General features: G+C 51.6%; 8 protein-coding genes across 8 annotated transcripts; 5 read left to right on the top strand and 3 right to left on the bottom strand.

Annotated features, from left to right (window-relative positions):
* Positions 1–31: 31 nt before the first annotated feature.
* On the top strand, positions 32–1,826 carry CORC01_06683 (uncharacterized protein; the record flags this gene model as incomplete). The annotated part of the gene is made up of 2 exons (XM_022618322.1): positions 32–149; positions 217–1,826. The coding sequence occupies 2 exons, from the start codon at positions 32–34 to the stop codon at positions 1,824–1,826; spliced, it is 1,728 nt and encodes a 575-aa protein (XP_022475166.1).
* Positions 1,827–2,453: 627 nt separating this feature from the next.
* On the bottom strand, positions 2,454–3,016 carry CORC01_06682 (uncharacterized protein; the record flags this gene model as incomplete). The annotated part of the gene is made up of 2 exons (XM_022618321.1): positions 2,454–2,612; positions 2,882–3,016. The coding sequence occupies 2 exons, from the start codon at positions 3,014–3,016 to the stop codon at positions 2,454–2,456; spliced, it is 294 nt and encodes a 97-aa protein (XP_022475165.1).
* Positions 3,017–3,420: 404 nt separating this feature from the next.
* On the top strand, positions 3,421–3,849 carry CORC01_06681 (uncharacterized protein; the record flags this gene model as incomplete). The annotated part of the gene is made up of 1 exon (XM_022618320.1): positions 3,421–3,849. The coding sequence occupies one exon, from the start codon at positions 3,421–3,423 to the stop codon at positions 3,847–3,849; it is 429 nt and encodes a 142-aa protein (XP_022475164.1).
* A 629-nt stretch (positions 3,850–4,478) lies between these two features.
* Positions 4,479–6,020, top strand: CORC01_06680 (SH3 domain-containing protein; the record flags this gene model as incomplete). The annotated part of the gene is made up of 4 exons (XM_022618319.1): positions 4,479–4,515; positions 4,615–4,718; positions 4,863–5,896; positions 5,957–6,020. The coding sequence occupies 4 exons, from the start codon at positions 4,479–4,481 to the stop codon at positions 6,018–6,020; spliced, it is 1,239 nt and encodes a 412-aa protein (XP_022475163.1).
* Positions 6,021–7,516: 1,496 nt separating this feature from the next.
* Positions 7,517–7,981, bottom strand: CORC01_06679 (uncharacterized protein; the record flags this gene model as incomplete). Its single annotated transcript, XM_022618318.1, has 1 exon — positions 7,517–7,981. One exon carries the CDS (start codon positions 7,979–7,981, stop codon positions 7,517–7,519), a length of 465 nt encoding a protein of 154 aa, XP_022475162.1.
* A 1,627-nt stretch (positions 7,982–9,608) lies between these two features.
* Positions 9,609–10,622, top strand: CORC01_06678 (uncharacterized protein; the record flags this gene model as incomplete). Its single annotated transcript, XM_022618317.1, has 1 exon — positions 9,609–10,622. One exon carries the CDS (start codon positions 9,609–9,611, stop codon positions 10,620–10,622), a length of 1,014 nt encoding a protein of 337 aa, XP_022475161.1.
* Positions 10,623–11,147: 525 nt separating this feature from the next.
* CORC01_06677 (uncharacterized protein) lies at positions 11,148–11,849 on the bottom strand (the record flags this gene model as incomplete). The annotated part of the gene is made up of 1 exon (XM_022618316.1): positions 11,148–11,849. The coding sequence occupies one exon, from the start codon at positions 11,847–11,849 to the stop codon at positions 11,148–11,150; it is 702 nt and encodes a 233-aa protein (XP_022475160.1).
* A 1,820-nt stretch (positions 11,850–13,669) lies between these two features.
* Positions 13,670–15,217, top strand: CORC01_06676 (uncharacterized protein; the record flags this gene model as incomplete). The annotated part of the gene is made up of 3 exons (XM_022618315.1): positions 13,670–13,838; positions 13,902–14,507; positions 14,805–15,217. 3 exons carry the CDS (start codon positions 13,670–13,672, stop codon positions 15,215–15,217), a joined length of 1,188 nt encoding a protein of 395 aa, XP_022475159.1.
* Between the last annotated feature and the right edge of the window lie 1,249 nt (positions 15,218–16,466).

The following is a 16,466-nucleotide window of genomic DNA, read 5'->3' as shown; positions in this document are numbered from 1 at the left end:
TCCGTCTGTTACATATCAAGCAAAGGCCACCATGTCTAGAAGACCGCCTAATCCCGCCGCCGAGAGAGCGGCCCAAAACCAGCAGACCATCAAGAGTCTCTTGAAATTGGAGTGCAATAAAGTATGCTCCGACTGCAAAAAGAACAAGCGTACGTCTGAGGCAATTGATCGTTTCGATCTACCCTGGGTCTAGGGCTGACTGTGTCATAAATGTAGACCCGCGATGGGCCAGTTGGAACCTGGGCGTCTTTATCTGCATCCGGTGTTCGGGCATTCACCGCGGCATGGGTACGCACATCAGCAGAGTCAAGTCTGTTGATCTCGATTCCTGGACAGATGAACAACTTCGAAGCATCCTTAGCTGGGGCAATGCGCGCGCGAACAAATATTGGGAGGCTAAGCTGGCACCCGGCCACGTCCCCTCCGAATCGAAGATTGAGAACTTTATCCGCACCAAATACGAGCTCAAGAGATGGACGATGGACGGCCCCATTCCAGACCCCGCCAGCCTTGACGTAGACGGCGATGACGATGTGCCCTTGAGCCTAGTCAAGGAGAAGCAGAATGTCGAGCGCAGAGAATCAGTCCGCAAGAGTTCGGTCGGGAAGTCGGCGGCGCCCCCAAGAAATGTCGCTGCCCCGCAGCCGCAAATCGATCTTATCGGTGGCGATGATCCCATCCCCAGAGCAAGCACAGCCGGACCACAGCCCGGTAAGGTGCCCCCGAAATCCGATCCCGCTCCCCCCAAGGCCACGAGCACCAAGGATTCCCTCTTGGGCTTGGACTTCTTCGGCGAGCCCGCTGCTCCCCCTCGTCCCGCCAGCACCAGCAACACCGGTGGAATGGGAGGAACCTCAAGACCAGACCTCAAACAATCCATCTTGTCCCTTTACGCCTCCGCCCCGCGACCGCAACCCCACCAGCAGCAACAAGCGCCCCAGGCCCAAAGCGGCGCATTCGGCGGTATGCCCTCGCCTACCTTTGGGCATCAGCAGCAGCAGTCCTTTGGCGGCATGAACGACGCCTTCAGCAGCCTCAGCTTCTCCAACACCAGCAGCCCCAAGCCGGTCCAGGCAGACCCATTCGCAAGTCTGTCCAGCCCTGTCAGCAGCAGCAGATCACCACCGCCCGCATCATCATCAAGTGCTTTTGGCGGTCTCACCGGCGGAAGCTTCTTCGACTCCAAGCCCGCGGCGGCACCCGCGCCCGCTGCGCACCAGAAGCAGCCGTCCAACAGCGGCTTCGGTGGATTTGGCTGGTCCAGCTCCCCGGCGCCGGCCGCAGCTCAGCCTAAACCCGCTCAGCCGACGTCTTCCATGGGAGACCTGTTCGACCTGTCCGCTCCCTCTCAACCCGCCGCTGCCCCCAGCAAACCCTCTCCCGCTCCCGCGTCCAGCTCAGTTTTCAACCTCTCTCAACCCAAGGCACCTTCTCCCGCACCCACCCCTGCCGCCGCCGCCCCCAGCACAATCAGCTCAGGAAACTGGTCAGGCTCTGACGTCTGGGGCTCCAACGCCTGGAGCACGCCCGACACGAACACGACGGCTGCGGCGCCAGCCGCGCCCAAGCCTGCGGAAGCGCCGAAGCCTGCGCTCGGAGGCGCAGGTGACTTTGGCGGATGGGGCTCCTCCGGTTTGTCCACTGGGTCATTCGCTAATACACCGATTGTTCCCGGAGCGTCCGGCGGCTTCAGCGCCGCACCCAAGGTTGCGGCGGACGAGGAGTTTGGTGGATGGACAAGCAGCACCGAGCCGGCGGCTGGCTCCGGTTCAGCAAAGCCTGTTGGAGGCGGCAGTGAGGACCTCTTCTCAAATGTTTGGCAGTAAATTGCGAGCACACCAAAGGGAGCATAGGTCCCGAGGAGGTTGGACGTGGTTCTGCAACCCATATCAGCCGGCCCATCAATTACGTTGGGCACATAGACACTCGATGAAAACGTGACGACAAGCTGGGGGTAGAGAGGGTGAACGAGTCTCATGGCAAGTGTAATTCGATTGCAAAAGCGTCATAGATGGAGAATTAACCAGAAACTTTGAAGCAAAAGAAGAAACCAAGTTTTTGAAACATGAAACAATTAATTGTGCGCGCCTTGCTTAGTTGCTCCTGGGAAGTGTTGATACAATCAGTCAGTCAGTCGCCGCCGTGCTACCCCCCAAACTCCGAATCCATGCGCAGGGTATTTGAACATCCACGCCCGTGATACCTTATATCAGAATACTCCCGTTATGTTTGCTTCCCTTCATGTTGATGCTGAGGCCTGTTGTCGGGTTGGACCTCCCCTTTTACTCCGTTATTTGAATCCGAGAACATTCGGGACTCCATACTTGAAGTCGACGTGATTGTCCATCCATCGTAGATCTCCTCGTCTCGTCGTTTGCTTCTCCCATGCCTCGTCTGATTTTATGCACTTCGCCTGCCTGTAGCGAGACCAAGCCCGTTTTGAAATCGTCTTCTCACAAGAATAACTTGGCGATATAGTAGAGAACAATAAAGATGCCAATGATGATGCCCGACAGCTTGAGGATGGCGACCTTATTTCCGGAGGCAGCCATGCGGGTTAACCGGCCGGCGGAGCCTTTGAGCTGGGTCGACATGGAGGAGAAGGTCTCGGACTAGATGGCCACGATGTCTTGTCAGTGAACTATCCTCAGGCAAACTGCTGCGGTATCTGTGGATAGCATTTGGGCAGGATGTCAGGGGGGTCAGAGTTGCAACAAAGTGCTGGTTCTGTCGTCAAATAGCAGGTCTTGAGGCTGCCTCCGAAACACGGACCAATGTTCCTCATCATATTATACCAAAGAGTTCTACCAACGGAACGTTGAAAAAGGGGAGGAGAAGAGTAAAGGGGAGCCAAATAGAAGAAGATGACGAGGAAACATACCGTGCTGTCAATGACTTCGTGGGCGCGCGCATTGTCGTAAATGTCGACGGTAACACCTCTGAGGGCGGAAACCTTTGCCGAGAGCTCGTCCAGACGGGCGTTGTTTTGGCGTTCGCGCTCGTAGGCTTCTGACATTTTTGCAGGATTCTTTTGGTTCTTGGGGAAATAGGGGCGATTATTTTTCTTCGATGGGGGATTGACGAGAACCGGTGATGGCGACGCAAACCCGAAAACCCAAGCACTGCAAGTGATTCCCTTGTTTCGTTTCTCCCCGCTGAGGCTTATGTCGAGTGGCCGCGCGTGCGAGATCGCCGAGCTTCGCAGGTGTGTGATTGCAGTCGTTGGGAGTGAATTATGATTCGGCGCGGTAATGCTTTTTCTCTTTATCGTTATGAAGGGCAGTCTCCCAGGTGATATCTGCTTCGTTGGACTAGGAAAATTATCATAAAGCAGCGCGCGGTGGTTTATGTTTCGTAGCTCGTAGTTCGTGAGTTTTGCTGATGAGGATATAGATGGGGTTGATTCTGGCGGCGAAACCAATGACGACGGAGGTTTCGGGGGCCGATGCGTCTTTCTTCACAAAGGCGAGGCTGGAACTGCTCGGATGGAACTGGAGCCGGGTGGGCCGGTCCCGTCCCAGCCCAGCCAGTCCTTTCCTTCTAAACCGCTTTCCTTCCAATGAAAATAAAAGTGACATTGTCAGCAGGTGGTCACTGCGCGGCCGAGGCGCTGGACGCCATCCTTGCCGGTGGGGGGTTGCGCGTCAGTGGCCTGCGCCACATTGTCCCCGAACCCGAACAGCCAGAGTACCCCGCGGATTCCCTCAATCCGTCCGGGTTACGCCTCACCAGAGCCCAGTTTACACCAAGCTCCCCCGGTCCTTGGTCCGTTATTTATTTGCTCCAGCTATCCCAGCCCAGCAGATGGTAAAGGGGATGTCACCTGGCCCCATCATGAAATATCACTGATCGGAAGCTCCCGCCAGCTGAGATCACGCGCTTGAGTGGATTGTTGAGGAGTAATTGCGCTTCGTTTGGTTGATGAACCTGCGTCGTCCGATACGAGAGTTTGGCTGAACAAGCCATGAAAGCTTAGAAAGAAGCAAGAAGAAAATAATCGATGCCCATTCACCTTCTTCCTGGGACACTCTCTGGCGCTAACCAGTTTTATTAAGACGTGCCGAAGGAGATCGTTGTCAGAAGAAAGGCAAAGCAAGCTCAGTGCTCACACATCAACCGACGAGGAGACGAAGAGGCGCAGGCCTCTCAGCGCCTCTACTTGTCACCTATCGCCGCGCAACCCCACTAAATCGTTAATTTCGTGGAGGTGTGGGTGCACCCAGCTGCTGCGGGAACCGTGGACGAGGAAGGATCCTCAAGAAACGGTACCTACCTGACCTACCTAATCGCATCCCAATCTCCCAGGCACACGCTTCCACCTTTATGTGTCTCTCTTTCTTCTTTCCGTCTTCTCACCTCCAACCCTCGACCTCTCCTTCTCTACTTCCTCCTCTTCCTCCTCCCCGACCGATTCTCGAGGAAGCAAAGTCCGACTCATTCGTAATTCCTCGCCCTCGACCCCTCAATACACCGTCAGCATGGGCCTCCACAACCCGCTCCCGTCGTCTATGGCGTGTAAGTCCACTTGTTTTTCCTTGTGCCGGTGATCCCGCAGCAGCGCCGCACCCGTCATCCTGTTCAGTCGCTGCAGATGAGCTGACCAGTCCATGACAGCGGAATGCAAAAAGTGCGGCAAGATCCTGACCTCTTTTATCGATCCTCGGCAAGCCTTCAGTCCCGACAAGATCATTCCTCCCTCCGTACTCGCCAACGCAAAGGTGAGCCATATTTCCCACCCCTCGATCTGCCATCCCCCGCCTGCCTAGGCGCATTCTACACCCAGAGGCTTCCCAACCACTCACAAACCCCCCTTCACCCCCCCTTTAGCCGACACGATACTGACAGACAGTCCTTGTAATTAGGGTCTTGCGATTCTCACTGTCCTCAAGGCCGGTTTCCTTGGCTCCGGTCGCTTTGGCAGCGGTCTTGTCGTCTCACGACTTCCCGATGGATCATGGAGTGCGCCAAGCGCCATCGGTACAGCAGGTGCGGGATTCGGTGGACAGATTGGTTTCGAATTGACCGACTTCGTCTTTATTCTCAACGATGCGAGCGCCGTAAAGACGTTTGCGCAGGCTGGTTCGCTGACGCTCGGTGGAAACGTCTCCATTGCCGCCGGTCCCGTGGGCCGCAACGCCGAGGCTGCTGGTGCCGCTTCGCTGAAGAGCATTGCTGGTATCTTCTCCTACTCCAAGACTAAGGGACTGTTCGCTGGTGTTTCGCTGGAAGGTTCCGTTATTATCGAGCGCCGTGACGCCAACGAGAAGCTTTACGGCACCCGCTACACCGCCGCTCAGATCTTGACCGGCAGCGTCCGCCCCCCGCCCCAGGCTGCGCCCTTGATGAACATCCTCAACTCCCGTGCCTTCAATGCCGGCCGCACTGGCCAGGCTAACGACTCCATGTACAACGATATCCCCGTTCACGACCAGGGCCAGGACGATTGGAACGGCAACAACAGCCGAGAGTTTGGTAACAATAACCGTAGTAGTGTCTTCGGTGGCGGAGACAGTGGCGCGAGCGAATTTGGCGGACCCAAGAGATCCAGCACGTGGCAGGACGATGTCTACGATAGACCTGCTGGTGGTGGTTTTGGTGGAGTCTCGCGTTCCAACACCGGAGTGTCACGTTCCAACACATTTGCCTCAAGAGGCAATGACGACTACGTCTATAGAGACAACCCATCGCCCAACTTCGGGCTCAACGACCAAAAGACTGGTCCTCCTGGCAGGCCTGCTGCTCCGAAGCCGAATTTCGCTGGTAAGGCGGCCATGCTCAAGAAGAACGAGGCTGTTGCGCTCTTCACGTTTGATGCCGACCAGCCTGGTGATCTGGGATTCAAAAAGGGGGATGTTATCACGGTGCTGAAGAAGACTGAGAGCGAGACCGACTGGTGGTATGTAAAAGGATCTTTCTTTTTTTCACAGGAACAAAGCTGACATGACATTCTTACCAGGACTGGCATGATTGGAACGAGACACGGCATCTTCCCTAGCAACTACGTGAAAATGCGTGACTAAAGCTTTTCCAACTGCTTGAACGCAACCAAGTATAACGCCGAATACCCAAATGCTTGCAGTTTAAAGCATGGCCAATTCAGATTGCATACCTGATGCAGCAGATACGAAGGCGATGGTGGAGGAGACCAGACGTCAAAAGGTCTGTTGCTTAATCATGATACTCCGGATGGTCCCTTTCCATCCTGTTTTTTCCGACGACGTCTCTAATGATAACGACCAAACCTCGTTTTAACAGGTCTTAGCGTTTGGACCAAGGAGGCGGAGGAAGATACTTCTTCTCATTGATTTGTCTCACAGCATAAACGTCCATCATGGGCTTTGAGAAAACGAAAAGAACACTCCGTCCTATGACACTATGGCTTCCTGCGTAATTCAAATTGAGAAATCAATAATGTGATGAGGTGATGGCACAGACTGGGTTAGCGGCAGGATGCAAGTCCATATGCGGACTGGACCGACCGGCTCTGATCAAATCCGTGCTCTTCGGGAATCGTTCCTACCTATTCATGTTATTGTGGGATGAGCTGGGGCTCTCCACAAACACATTCGAAGACACAGAGCAACTGGTGGGTACCAGAGCCATGATGTCAGTAAGGATAGACGCTTGCCGCTTGCCGACGGGTAAGAAGCAGGGGCACTTGTTTCAGTGGCCCTTGGGACGATCTGGGGAAAGCTTGTCTATGCGGGTTGAAACGTTGTTTCTGGAGTTGTTTGCTGAGTCAGGAGGGGTGCCACAGAGCGACTTCATTCCTGCATATAAAGCATCAAGGACTTACCTAATTTGGCTGAGCTCTTGCAATACGAGCTCGTTGAAGTAAGCTAGCTGGCAGATATTGGAGGAAGGCCTTCCTACCAGGCTAGCCTTGTCCTGAACGTTCTGCTGGCTGCCCATTAGAGATCAAAGAGGCGTTCATATCGGTCTCACAACATGTCACATGAAAACTGTACAATCCCTAAATCCTTCATCGAGGACAACTCTTATCTCTGGATAAGGGTTCGAGTTTGCCTTACTCGACAAATGTGATCAGTCAGGCTCGGGGCTCACTGCCGGCTGATACGGTTTCCCGGATTCCTCGGTGGTGAGATTGATGATCCACTTCTTTGCGCCTATAAAATTTTGCTAAACCTTCTGGTTGTGATATTTAATCGGTCCTGAGGGGAGATTTCAATGTTAAGAACGCCACTGTACCAATCGTGGTACCGCTGACAATTGAATCTCAATCATTACTTGCTTAGTTAAGCATTGGAAATCAATGGAGCCTACTTCTTCTCTCACTCCCTACGGAGTCTGGGGTTTACTGTCTGTTGCATAGGTCTTCTCTGACCTGTAGAGGTGAACGAGTACATGCTTTCAATTTGTATCTAATTACTTCTCCATTCCTCAAACGACGAAACTCTCCCGATCCATAATTCATATAGCTCTATATCTGCTGTCATTACAAGCAATCCCATGATAAAATCGAAATAGACACTCAAAGTAAGAAAATGCATCGCGGTTAATCTAGTTGATGTGGCACCCAGAGAACCGCACCTGTTGACTCATCTACATGATACCAGCTCTCTGACTGTGAGCTCCAGCTCCAGTACCCATGTGCTGGGTCTGCCTCAAAGTCTCTCTGGCTGGGACCTTTGCCTGAGAATCCCCGAGACACTAGATCGTGTCCGGACGGCGCGGGATCAACCTTCTGCTCGCTTTGCCTTCCTCCTTCGTCATTCGATTTGTGCGCTCCATAAAGAGAGCGGCACCGCGCTGATTGGTGGGCCCGCCCTGGAGGTGAGCTCTCTGATGGTGTGCTGGTGATCAGAGAATCTATGGTCACGCGTGACTCTAAACTAGACAAACCATCACTTTGTGATGAATTTCCTCTTGAAGATCTGCTGCTACATAGTAGACTTGGGTCTGATTTTGACTCAGAAAGCCCCTTTTTTCTGCTCGATTGGCGAGTCTCATTGCAATTCATTTGGTCGTGAGCTTGGGGCGTAAGATTGATCGACTCAAAGGATATTGCCGCAAAATCATCTAAAACACAATCAACAGAAGCCTCTTTGATCATTTGGGTATTCATTGCTTACAGATTAAGTATTCGAGGTGCTACGTCAACGAAGGGTAATGAATGCCTACTTGTGGATGGATGTCTGCAAGGACGGACGCGACACACCACCAAATATAAAGAGAAGCGTCGACGCATCGTTGGGTATTAACAAGTTAATATATAGATAGAAAATTGCAACAGAGTCGGTCATGTTGTGCGATTCTGTATACATCACAAACACCACCACTTGGTCTAAGAATCGCAGCCACCTAAGCGCAAGCCTCAAGCAAGGCGACTAGTCACAGCAGGAGTCTAGAAGAATGAATTTGCGACAAGGACCACATCGGTAGGAAATAAGTACCACGCGCAGCAGAATTCATGGGAGTTCACATTTTAGATTAGCTTGGCGGGCCTTGTCGGGATTCATGGGTTGAGAAGCACGCAGTAAATGATGGATGGAAGAAACGCGCATGAGCGAGCGACATGCTGCAAATTTCGGGGCGTTCGAGCTTGGCAATGAATAAGTACGTTTTCGAAAGCAACCTATCGTTTTCGTACTTGACTGCGGGCATCCCAGTGAATCGTGTCAATCAGCCCATGGTCCGCCTTACGAAGCATCATGCAGAAGCTAATTGGGCATTGTTGAACCAGTGGCTATCGTCTCATTTTCAATCAAGGCTTTCAGTCAAGCACCCCATCCCCAAGGGTCCGCGATGCCCGTCCGCCTCGATTTAACCACCAGCCTGCATATTATCCCTCGTACTGACAATGATACCAGAGCGTATTGTAATTTCCATTCCGCATATCCAGAGTAGCCCAGGTTGATCCTTGATCTTATGGTAAGTCATGTACAAAAGTCGCTGGGTCTGCTGTGTGGTTTTGGAATTCTCCAGCGGGTGATGCCTGTCCGTAGCTTGTGGCACCGTACTCTAAGCTTCTGCGGCTCTAGATCAAACGCATGATGAATTTTCAAAAAGCTTATTTGAGTGAAAGCCCCAGTAGTTGCCAAGGAATTGCAAGCGCATATGTTTGTCTGCAAGCTATGAAGGAGGACGGAGGTGGTCTATGGTACCGTCGGGCAGCAAGCAACGGGTTGCCTCTTTTGCGGACCATCGCCTTCTCTAACAGTTCGTCATGTGGTAGATTATTCTTATACTATATCTAAGCCTCGTTATGTTTGGGCGAAGCCTGATCGTCTCTGCCCTCCCTGAGTGTACCGCCGCTGTTCTTCCAACGGTGCATTTTGCGCCGCCGCCCTCTGCTTTAGACACTACTTCCCTCGTCTTTTGCTTCGAATATTCTTCCGGCCGTGTGTTTCATATTTTAATGATTGTCACTGAAGTTTCCAACTAGATATTCGCATCAGATTAGGTCACCACCATAGCAAAGTCATCCGGGACTACGATTCATTCTCGGTGACGAAGAAAAGGCATATTTCGCTATCCTGCCTCATTATACCGAACAGATGTATTACTGAATTTCTGCGGCGCATATTCTTACCACGAAAGCCACCCTGTTTGGGCAATCCACCCCCCACAACCAGCCGAAATCCACCATGCCGTTACAATTCATACCCATTGAAACCTGTCATTCCAACCCATCAGCCTCTCCTGAATACGGCAATCGAGAGACCAAACAGACGGTATCAATAGAACCAGCGGGGGCTTCTGAATCGTCGTCAGCGATTGAGAGTCATTCTTCCATCAATGACGAAACAGGCAGAAGTCAAGACGAGGTTGTTGAATCTTTCGAACGACCACCCCATGGCATTACTGAGTCTGAACAGCCCATGACTGTGGAAGTGGCAGTTGCAGGCGACGAAAACAACTTCAAACCCATCTTCGCTATTTTTACCCTTCTAGAGCACTCATACATCACTTCTACAGCTGTGATCAGCATGGGTCTACGGCGCAAGCCCCTAGCTACATCGCACCAGGCAGTATCTTATTGGACACCTTTCGGCTTATTTGCACCCACGCATTTTGTCGCTATGCTCATCCGAGGAACTGAACCTGGGAACCCTCGTTTCACCGTCAACGTTGCCGTTCTCGATGTCATGATTCAGTGGCAGAAGGTTGGCATTTTCATTGGCGAGGGACTTCGTAGCAAAGCGCAGGCGGCTATCATCGAAGCACGCGACCTGCGTCGGCTCATCAATGTGAGCCAGCCATTGCCCCGAATAATAAAAGGCATCGAAGTGGACAAGAATTCCGCAACGACCTATCCTGAGATTGGACGCGATGAAGGATCACCGTTGGATCATAGTTCATCTAATCTGTACTATGTGGGGCCGGGCGACGCCAACCGGCTGTGCCCACCCAGTCCGGCATCGGCGCTATCCCGATCCCCGAGCCGGATCGAGGCCGCCGGCTCGCCTGATACTCCCATGAAAGCTCGTCTATCATCTGCGCCCACATCTTTTGAATTGGACGAGTTGTCTCGGTGCTCAAGAGAGGCTCAAGGACATGGGGGATTGGCGCGCTTGTCACACGACGGTCACGAAGCACTTCGCGACAAGGTACACGCCAAAGGCGACATGGACTCTCCCGAATCTCACATCTGGCAATGAATGCCCGTATTCTCTTGGGATTGTGGGCACAACTATGTATTTTCGTCAGGGTTACAAAAAGAACAGGCGGCAAACTTTGCAGGTTTAGAGAAACCACAGCGACTCAGGTACTTAATATATTGCACTCGGTGTTTGCCAAATCAGAAAAATTTGATGTATTGAGACTAGAGGGTTTGTGAAGCCGCAAAGGAGATGTACCAGCGTATTTGCCCCTCAAGGATCTCGAGCTTCAATCATTGGCTCCACATCGAAAGGCCTTCAAGCGACATTAGGGTGCCGTGACGTCCAGATAGATCATGCATGTCTTCCTCTGTGGTGAAAAGTGCTGAAAAATTGCAGTGGGAAAGGACGGAAATTACACTAGCCATCGGGAGTCTATCCCTTGCATATCCTCTATCATTGAGTCGACCCAAATCACCCGCCTATGCAATCCACCTCATCAAAGTATTGTAGTCACCGGTTAACGCATCTGACTCAACAGTATGATACATCATGATGTTGCTGTAATTGATAGGGACTGTGAAGCTAATCCAGCGTGCTAGGGCATGAAAAGACGAGCCCTTGTTCATCTATATGGCACCACTGCTGTGCATCTGCATCCCATGTCCAGTACTGGTGTGCTGGGTCCTTTTTGAATGCTTCGAAGGCCGAAATCTTCTCCCACTCAGCGTCTTCAGTTTTTGTGGGTGTTGTACTCGAACTCAGTAAAGGTGTTGAAAATTGAGACCGTTCCTGATGCTGGCTGAGTTGAGTAGGAATGACACTAGTATGAACCCCTCTCATGTCGACATCCTGATGAAGGATATGTTCTCCGGGGGGGATTTCTCTGCGAGCTTGCATTTGTTGGTCGCAAAGCGCGTCGCTCTCGCAGGCGTGCTGTCCATCATCCTCGGAACATGCTCCATGGTCAGAGTAGGAAGACGGAACAGTCTCACTTGTCCGCAAGCAGCCATCGTCGCCCTTGACTTCCTCTGAAAACACAGTCTCTTTGTAACTCAAACTCACAGAGGACACCGATGGCTTCTTCCGTGATAATTTTGTGTGTCTCTGTTGTCGTGAGGTCTGACGCGTGTTGTATCTAGGAATATGGATGTTCGTCCTAGACGGCCGACTAGGTTTTCGACCGATCGACGGGGAAGTGGATCTTTGAGCGTGACGCTGTTGAACTTGTGGTACTTTTGGTATAGTTCCTTTCGTCAAAGCTAGAGGAACTGTACCTGTGGTCATGCTGGTGGTGCGTTACCCGTATTGGAGTCTTCGCGCGTGCGATTGGTGGAAGGCGAGTCTTGAACAGACCGTCGTCTTCATATGTGGATACGGAGTTGACAGATTGAATAAACCAGACATTTGCTCCAGTGCATCGGAGGCACTCAAGAGCAGCCTAATGGGGTGTCTGGGAGAGTGTAGATCCTGAATTTGTAGATGTGCCCCTTATAGCTCTCTTGGGATGCTCTTCTCTGGTAGACAATAGTAGTTGAAAAGTTCTAGACGAAATCCCTGTTTTGAAGTAAGGCGGTCTGATAAGAAACAAGGATAAATCTTACGTGTTTGAGACTGAAGTCGCTGCTTCGCCGTCAAAATCCAGCTCTCACCGGCTAGAAATTGTGATTAGACTCACCAATGAAGAGCAAGATTTCAGGGCAATGAACTTACAATCACTAATTGGAATTGTATCAATCTGCAGATTATGGCAGACAAATTTACAATGGCGGCCAGTGGCACTTGTTCGCGCCCAATTACTCCTGCATCAGCTCTCCCATGATGTGAGAGCAGGAGGGGTTTTGGGCGGTAATCCGTCAGACAGGGGTTGAAGTAGAGCCTGCTTGAGCTTCGCTCGGCGTCAATAATGAGGCGTGCCAACACACAGGTTTATCCTGAAAGAACGAGTGTGGGTGGAGTACTATGTATGTTGAGTACTTTTCCTGAGCAATGAGAGACATCTTGATTGTGAGAGGGGAGAACGCCTCCGAAGTTGCAGTTTTCACCGCTACATGCAGTCTTCAGCTCTCCTGTTCAAGCCAAATCTTGCAAAAGTCATAAGAAGTGAGGCACCCTAGTGAGGCTGCCTTCATGACTGCCTGACTGAGATTCTCTCAAGATAGGCACCTACAATTCACAAGCTTAAGCAGGACTGCCTCCCCTCCCTATCGCGCCTTCCCGGGGCGAACCTCCTTCTTCTCAGAGACCGGTGATCAGCCCCATCCTGATTCGAGTATCTGATGTTGTACCTTGATATTGCATTGGTGTCAGAAGTCTGGTCTGCTGCGGACTGGGCTTTCAAGACTGTCAGTGTTGTTCTACCCAACTGCCCGCTCAAAGCGCTCGCTGACTGGGTATCTCCACATCGGGGGGGGGGGGGGGGGGGGGGGGGGGCCCCCCCCCGCGGCCCCCCCCCCCGCGTGCGGGGGCGTCGGGTTTTTTTGATGTCGGGTGGGTACGTCTGCAGATTGTTGTCATCCGCCCCTCGGCCCAGGGGGGGGGGGGGGGGGGGGGGGGGGGGCGCGGCCACCCACTCAGCGTCCTCAAGCACCAGTATGGCCCCGTGTTGTATGTAATTCTCGATTGGAATTGTAGCCAAATTTCGAATTTCACCAGTCCCTATAGATTGAAAGAAGGTTTGATGTGTTGGCCGCAAACCTGCTTGAGTCGAATGCTGGCGCACCTCTCGGCTGGCTTTCTCTTCTTAGACCCAAGCTTCCCCCATCTAGATCTCGGTCATGACTATAGCTTGACACTTGATAGCTCAGCCTGATATATCTGGGCGCACTTCCATTCACTCTTCGGCTTTGCCCCTTCGGCTTTGCCCACCTTTGCCTTGCAATCTTAGGCTTTCTTCATATCCCATCCTTTGCAGTTTCACACGGGTTGCAACCCCTCCTCAACTGGATTATAGGACTCCTCTGTGTGGCTGCTTTCTTCAGGATACACTCGAAGTGTGCAACTTATTTCCCCGAACTGACCGAAAGGCTTCCTGTGGTCTCGTTCAACAGTATGAAGCTGTGTCTGCTCTACCATCCTTCCGAGCAGCCCCTTTCCAAATAGGAGCTATGCGCGGAAACCTTTTGAAATCTGGAGCTTCTGATAAGCTGTTTCAAGGAAGACGACGCCCTCTTACCAGAGCTGAATCTCCTCCGATTCTACCACGAACACTCTTCAAACGTACCGCCGTTATCCCAAGCATCTACAACCTCAACCCACCAAACCCACCAACGAACCGTAAGAGATCACGCCCAAGCCAAGAATCTACACTGGGCCTACCCCACCCCAAACACCGAACAGGAAATATTGATTGCAGGTCAGCGGGACACCCAATTTCGACTGGACCGAGTCAAGCCAACGGCGGAAGGTCTTCAGCCCAGGCCTCGCTTGTACAGGAAACTCGACTCGAGTCTACAACCAGCACCAATCTGAGAAACACCGACCCTTCAACTGCCGACAACTTTGATAAATTCAGCTTCGAGATCAGACCTCAAGGGGTCACTTCCGGAGGAACACTTCTCAAGACAGCATATGATTCCTTTTGCCCGGGAACCCTTCTCGCCTCTTCGACGGCACAGAAGCTCAATCTAAGGAGAATTCCAGGGCAGCCAGGAAAGCCGTATGCAGCGTGGACTCCCGCTGGCTACATCGAGATAGAAGAATTTGTCCGGGTTCATGCCGAGGTTCCAGGTTTGGACATCAAGCTCGGCGACTACAACTTTGGTATCGTCCCAGACAATGTATTGCAACATTGGGGTAGTGAAATACTAGTCGGCAGTAAGCCATTTGAGAGGCTTGTGACGGATGATGGTTTGTCGACGGAGATTCACAACGCCCTTCAGCACATCGTCAATCGACAACGACCGTTGATAGCTGTCGAATCAGCATTGTCTGTGACCAACTATGGTGAGTGTCCATACCCTGATGAATTTGAGCAAAAGCTAAGAATTACAGAAGGGTCTCTAGCTCACTCAAGAGATCTTAGCTGTGCAAGAGGATCGTTTGAACTTCCGCTCCACAGTTACAATCGGCAGACAAATTCCCTCACAAACCACCAACAGAGTAACCTCACGTCTTTTCCTTCAGCAAGTGGTGAGCCACTGCAGTCTACGCCAGAGACTTCTATATCGTCCGCCTATATACCATCGATTAACGATTTTTGGAACCAAAACGTCTGTGACCCGAGTTCGTTTTTTTTTCAAGAGCAAGGCAGTCAACTCGGCGACGCGGCCCCTGGATCCGGCATAGAAGACTTTGGTGGAAACTCTTCATTCCATCCCACATCCAGTGAGGACAACGCGTCTGAGTTCTCGACACGTCTGACGTACCCGTCTTCTGGACCACCGCTTCTAGGACACTTGAATCTATTGGACTCATCGACAAGTAACGCCTTTGAGACAATGGCAACAACAACTCAAGGCCAAACGCCCTTCGGGTATAGAGAGACATCCAACATGGCGGCGTGGACGCCTAATGAGTTCTATACTTGGCCAACTTCTGACGTTCCATCCAGACTACACGAGCTCCAACTACCGCACTTTATGGGGCAGGTACCTTTGGAGGAAACTGCAAACTCGAATGTTTATCAGGACCCTCACTGTGGCAGTGAGGGCTGATATGCCCGTCCAGACGGGCTGTCAATACGTTCCGCGACTATTTAAAGCTGACACATCTAAGAATTGTATCAGCAACATTGAAGCGGAAGACCTCGTTAAAGGTTTCTGGCCATGCATACGATTCATGGCCTATATTGCTTTTGCGTTGGGGTTTTTTTTGTCGAGGTCGAAGGAAGCATGGACACACGCAAGGCCGCGATGTACGACAGACCGTCACAGTGATTTGTTGGTTGGTACTCTGGACCTTCTTTTTTCGAAGCACATTGATAGGATCTCTTCCTTTCTGAGGGTAGAATCCATCTTACCCTCCTCTCACTCTTTGGTTTAACTGTTGTCTGCGTTGATTATGCCCCTGATATTCTACATAATTATCTCATTCGCTTGGACACTTGAGTCTTCCGATTTCGTGAGGAAATCATGCTGCAACAACCCCAGTAGTAATGGAACTATTAGCCTCCAACAAGCTTACGGTCCACTTGAAAGAATGTTGACAAGCCGTCCTGCCTGCATGCGACGACAAGTATGCGTCGACGATCGAAGCGATTAAATGCTCTTTGAACCTTGCAGACGAGTAGCCTTAATGTGCCGAGGAAGCAATTTTAAGCCCTAGGTCTTGCTACCCGTCTCGACCGAGGACATCTTCGGATGTGGTCTGATTCATGCGATCGATACATTTCTATTGATCTGCCTCATCTCATATGTTACCTGCTTGATCGCTTAGAGCAGGATAATTTCAATTGCTAATTTTGGTGTCGGCAAGCCAGTATGTGCTCCAGTGGAAGACCATCGTGGAAGCAACTGCAGGTCCGGCACACTATCGAGCTTGCGGTCACAAATCTACCTTAGACTCGGCTCAAGATCAGAGCCTTGGCTGTGATTTAGCCAGTCAGGTTGTTGCTTTCCCTGGACTGCAATCGTAGTACCGCGGTTGAAGTTAAGCCTCATTTCATGTCTAGGACGGCAAGGTAGCTCGTTTCTCTTTTCCATTTTCATACACAGTCTCGTTGAAAAACTATTTCTCTGTTTGGTGAAAGCAGGTTCCTCATCCATCTTTCCGTCGGTCAAACTTGCCACAATTCATCATCTCTTCCCACATAGTCGTCTTGTAGACCAGGGAGAAGATAGAGACCGCAGCAGAGCCAACGATAAGTCAAAATGCTATACACACATCGATTACCTCGGTCAACAAGGAAATCCCATCGTCTCAACGTCGATCCTCCTCCTCACCTTCACACCCACACAATCGTCG

This window comes from Colletotrichum orchidophilum (genome assembly GCF_001831195.1).
Source record: "Colletotrichum orchidophilum strain IMI 309357 chromosome Unknown Scaffold_51.1, whole genome shotgun sequence".
Lineage (NCBI taxonomy): Eukaryota > Fungi > Ascomycota > Sordariomycetes > Glomerellales > Glomerellaceae > Colletotrichum > Colletotrichum orchidophilum.
The sequence above is the reverse complement of the archived record's forward strand: the minus strand, read 5'-3'. Positions and strand labels throughout refer to the sequence as shown.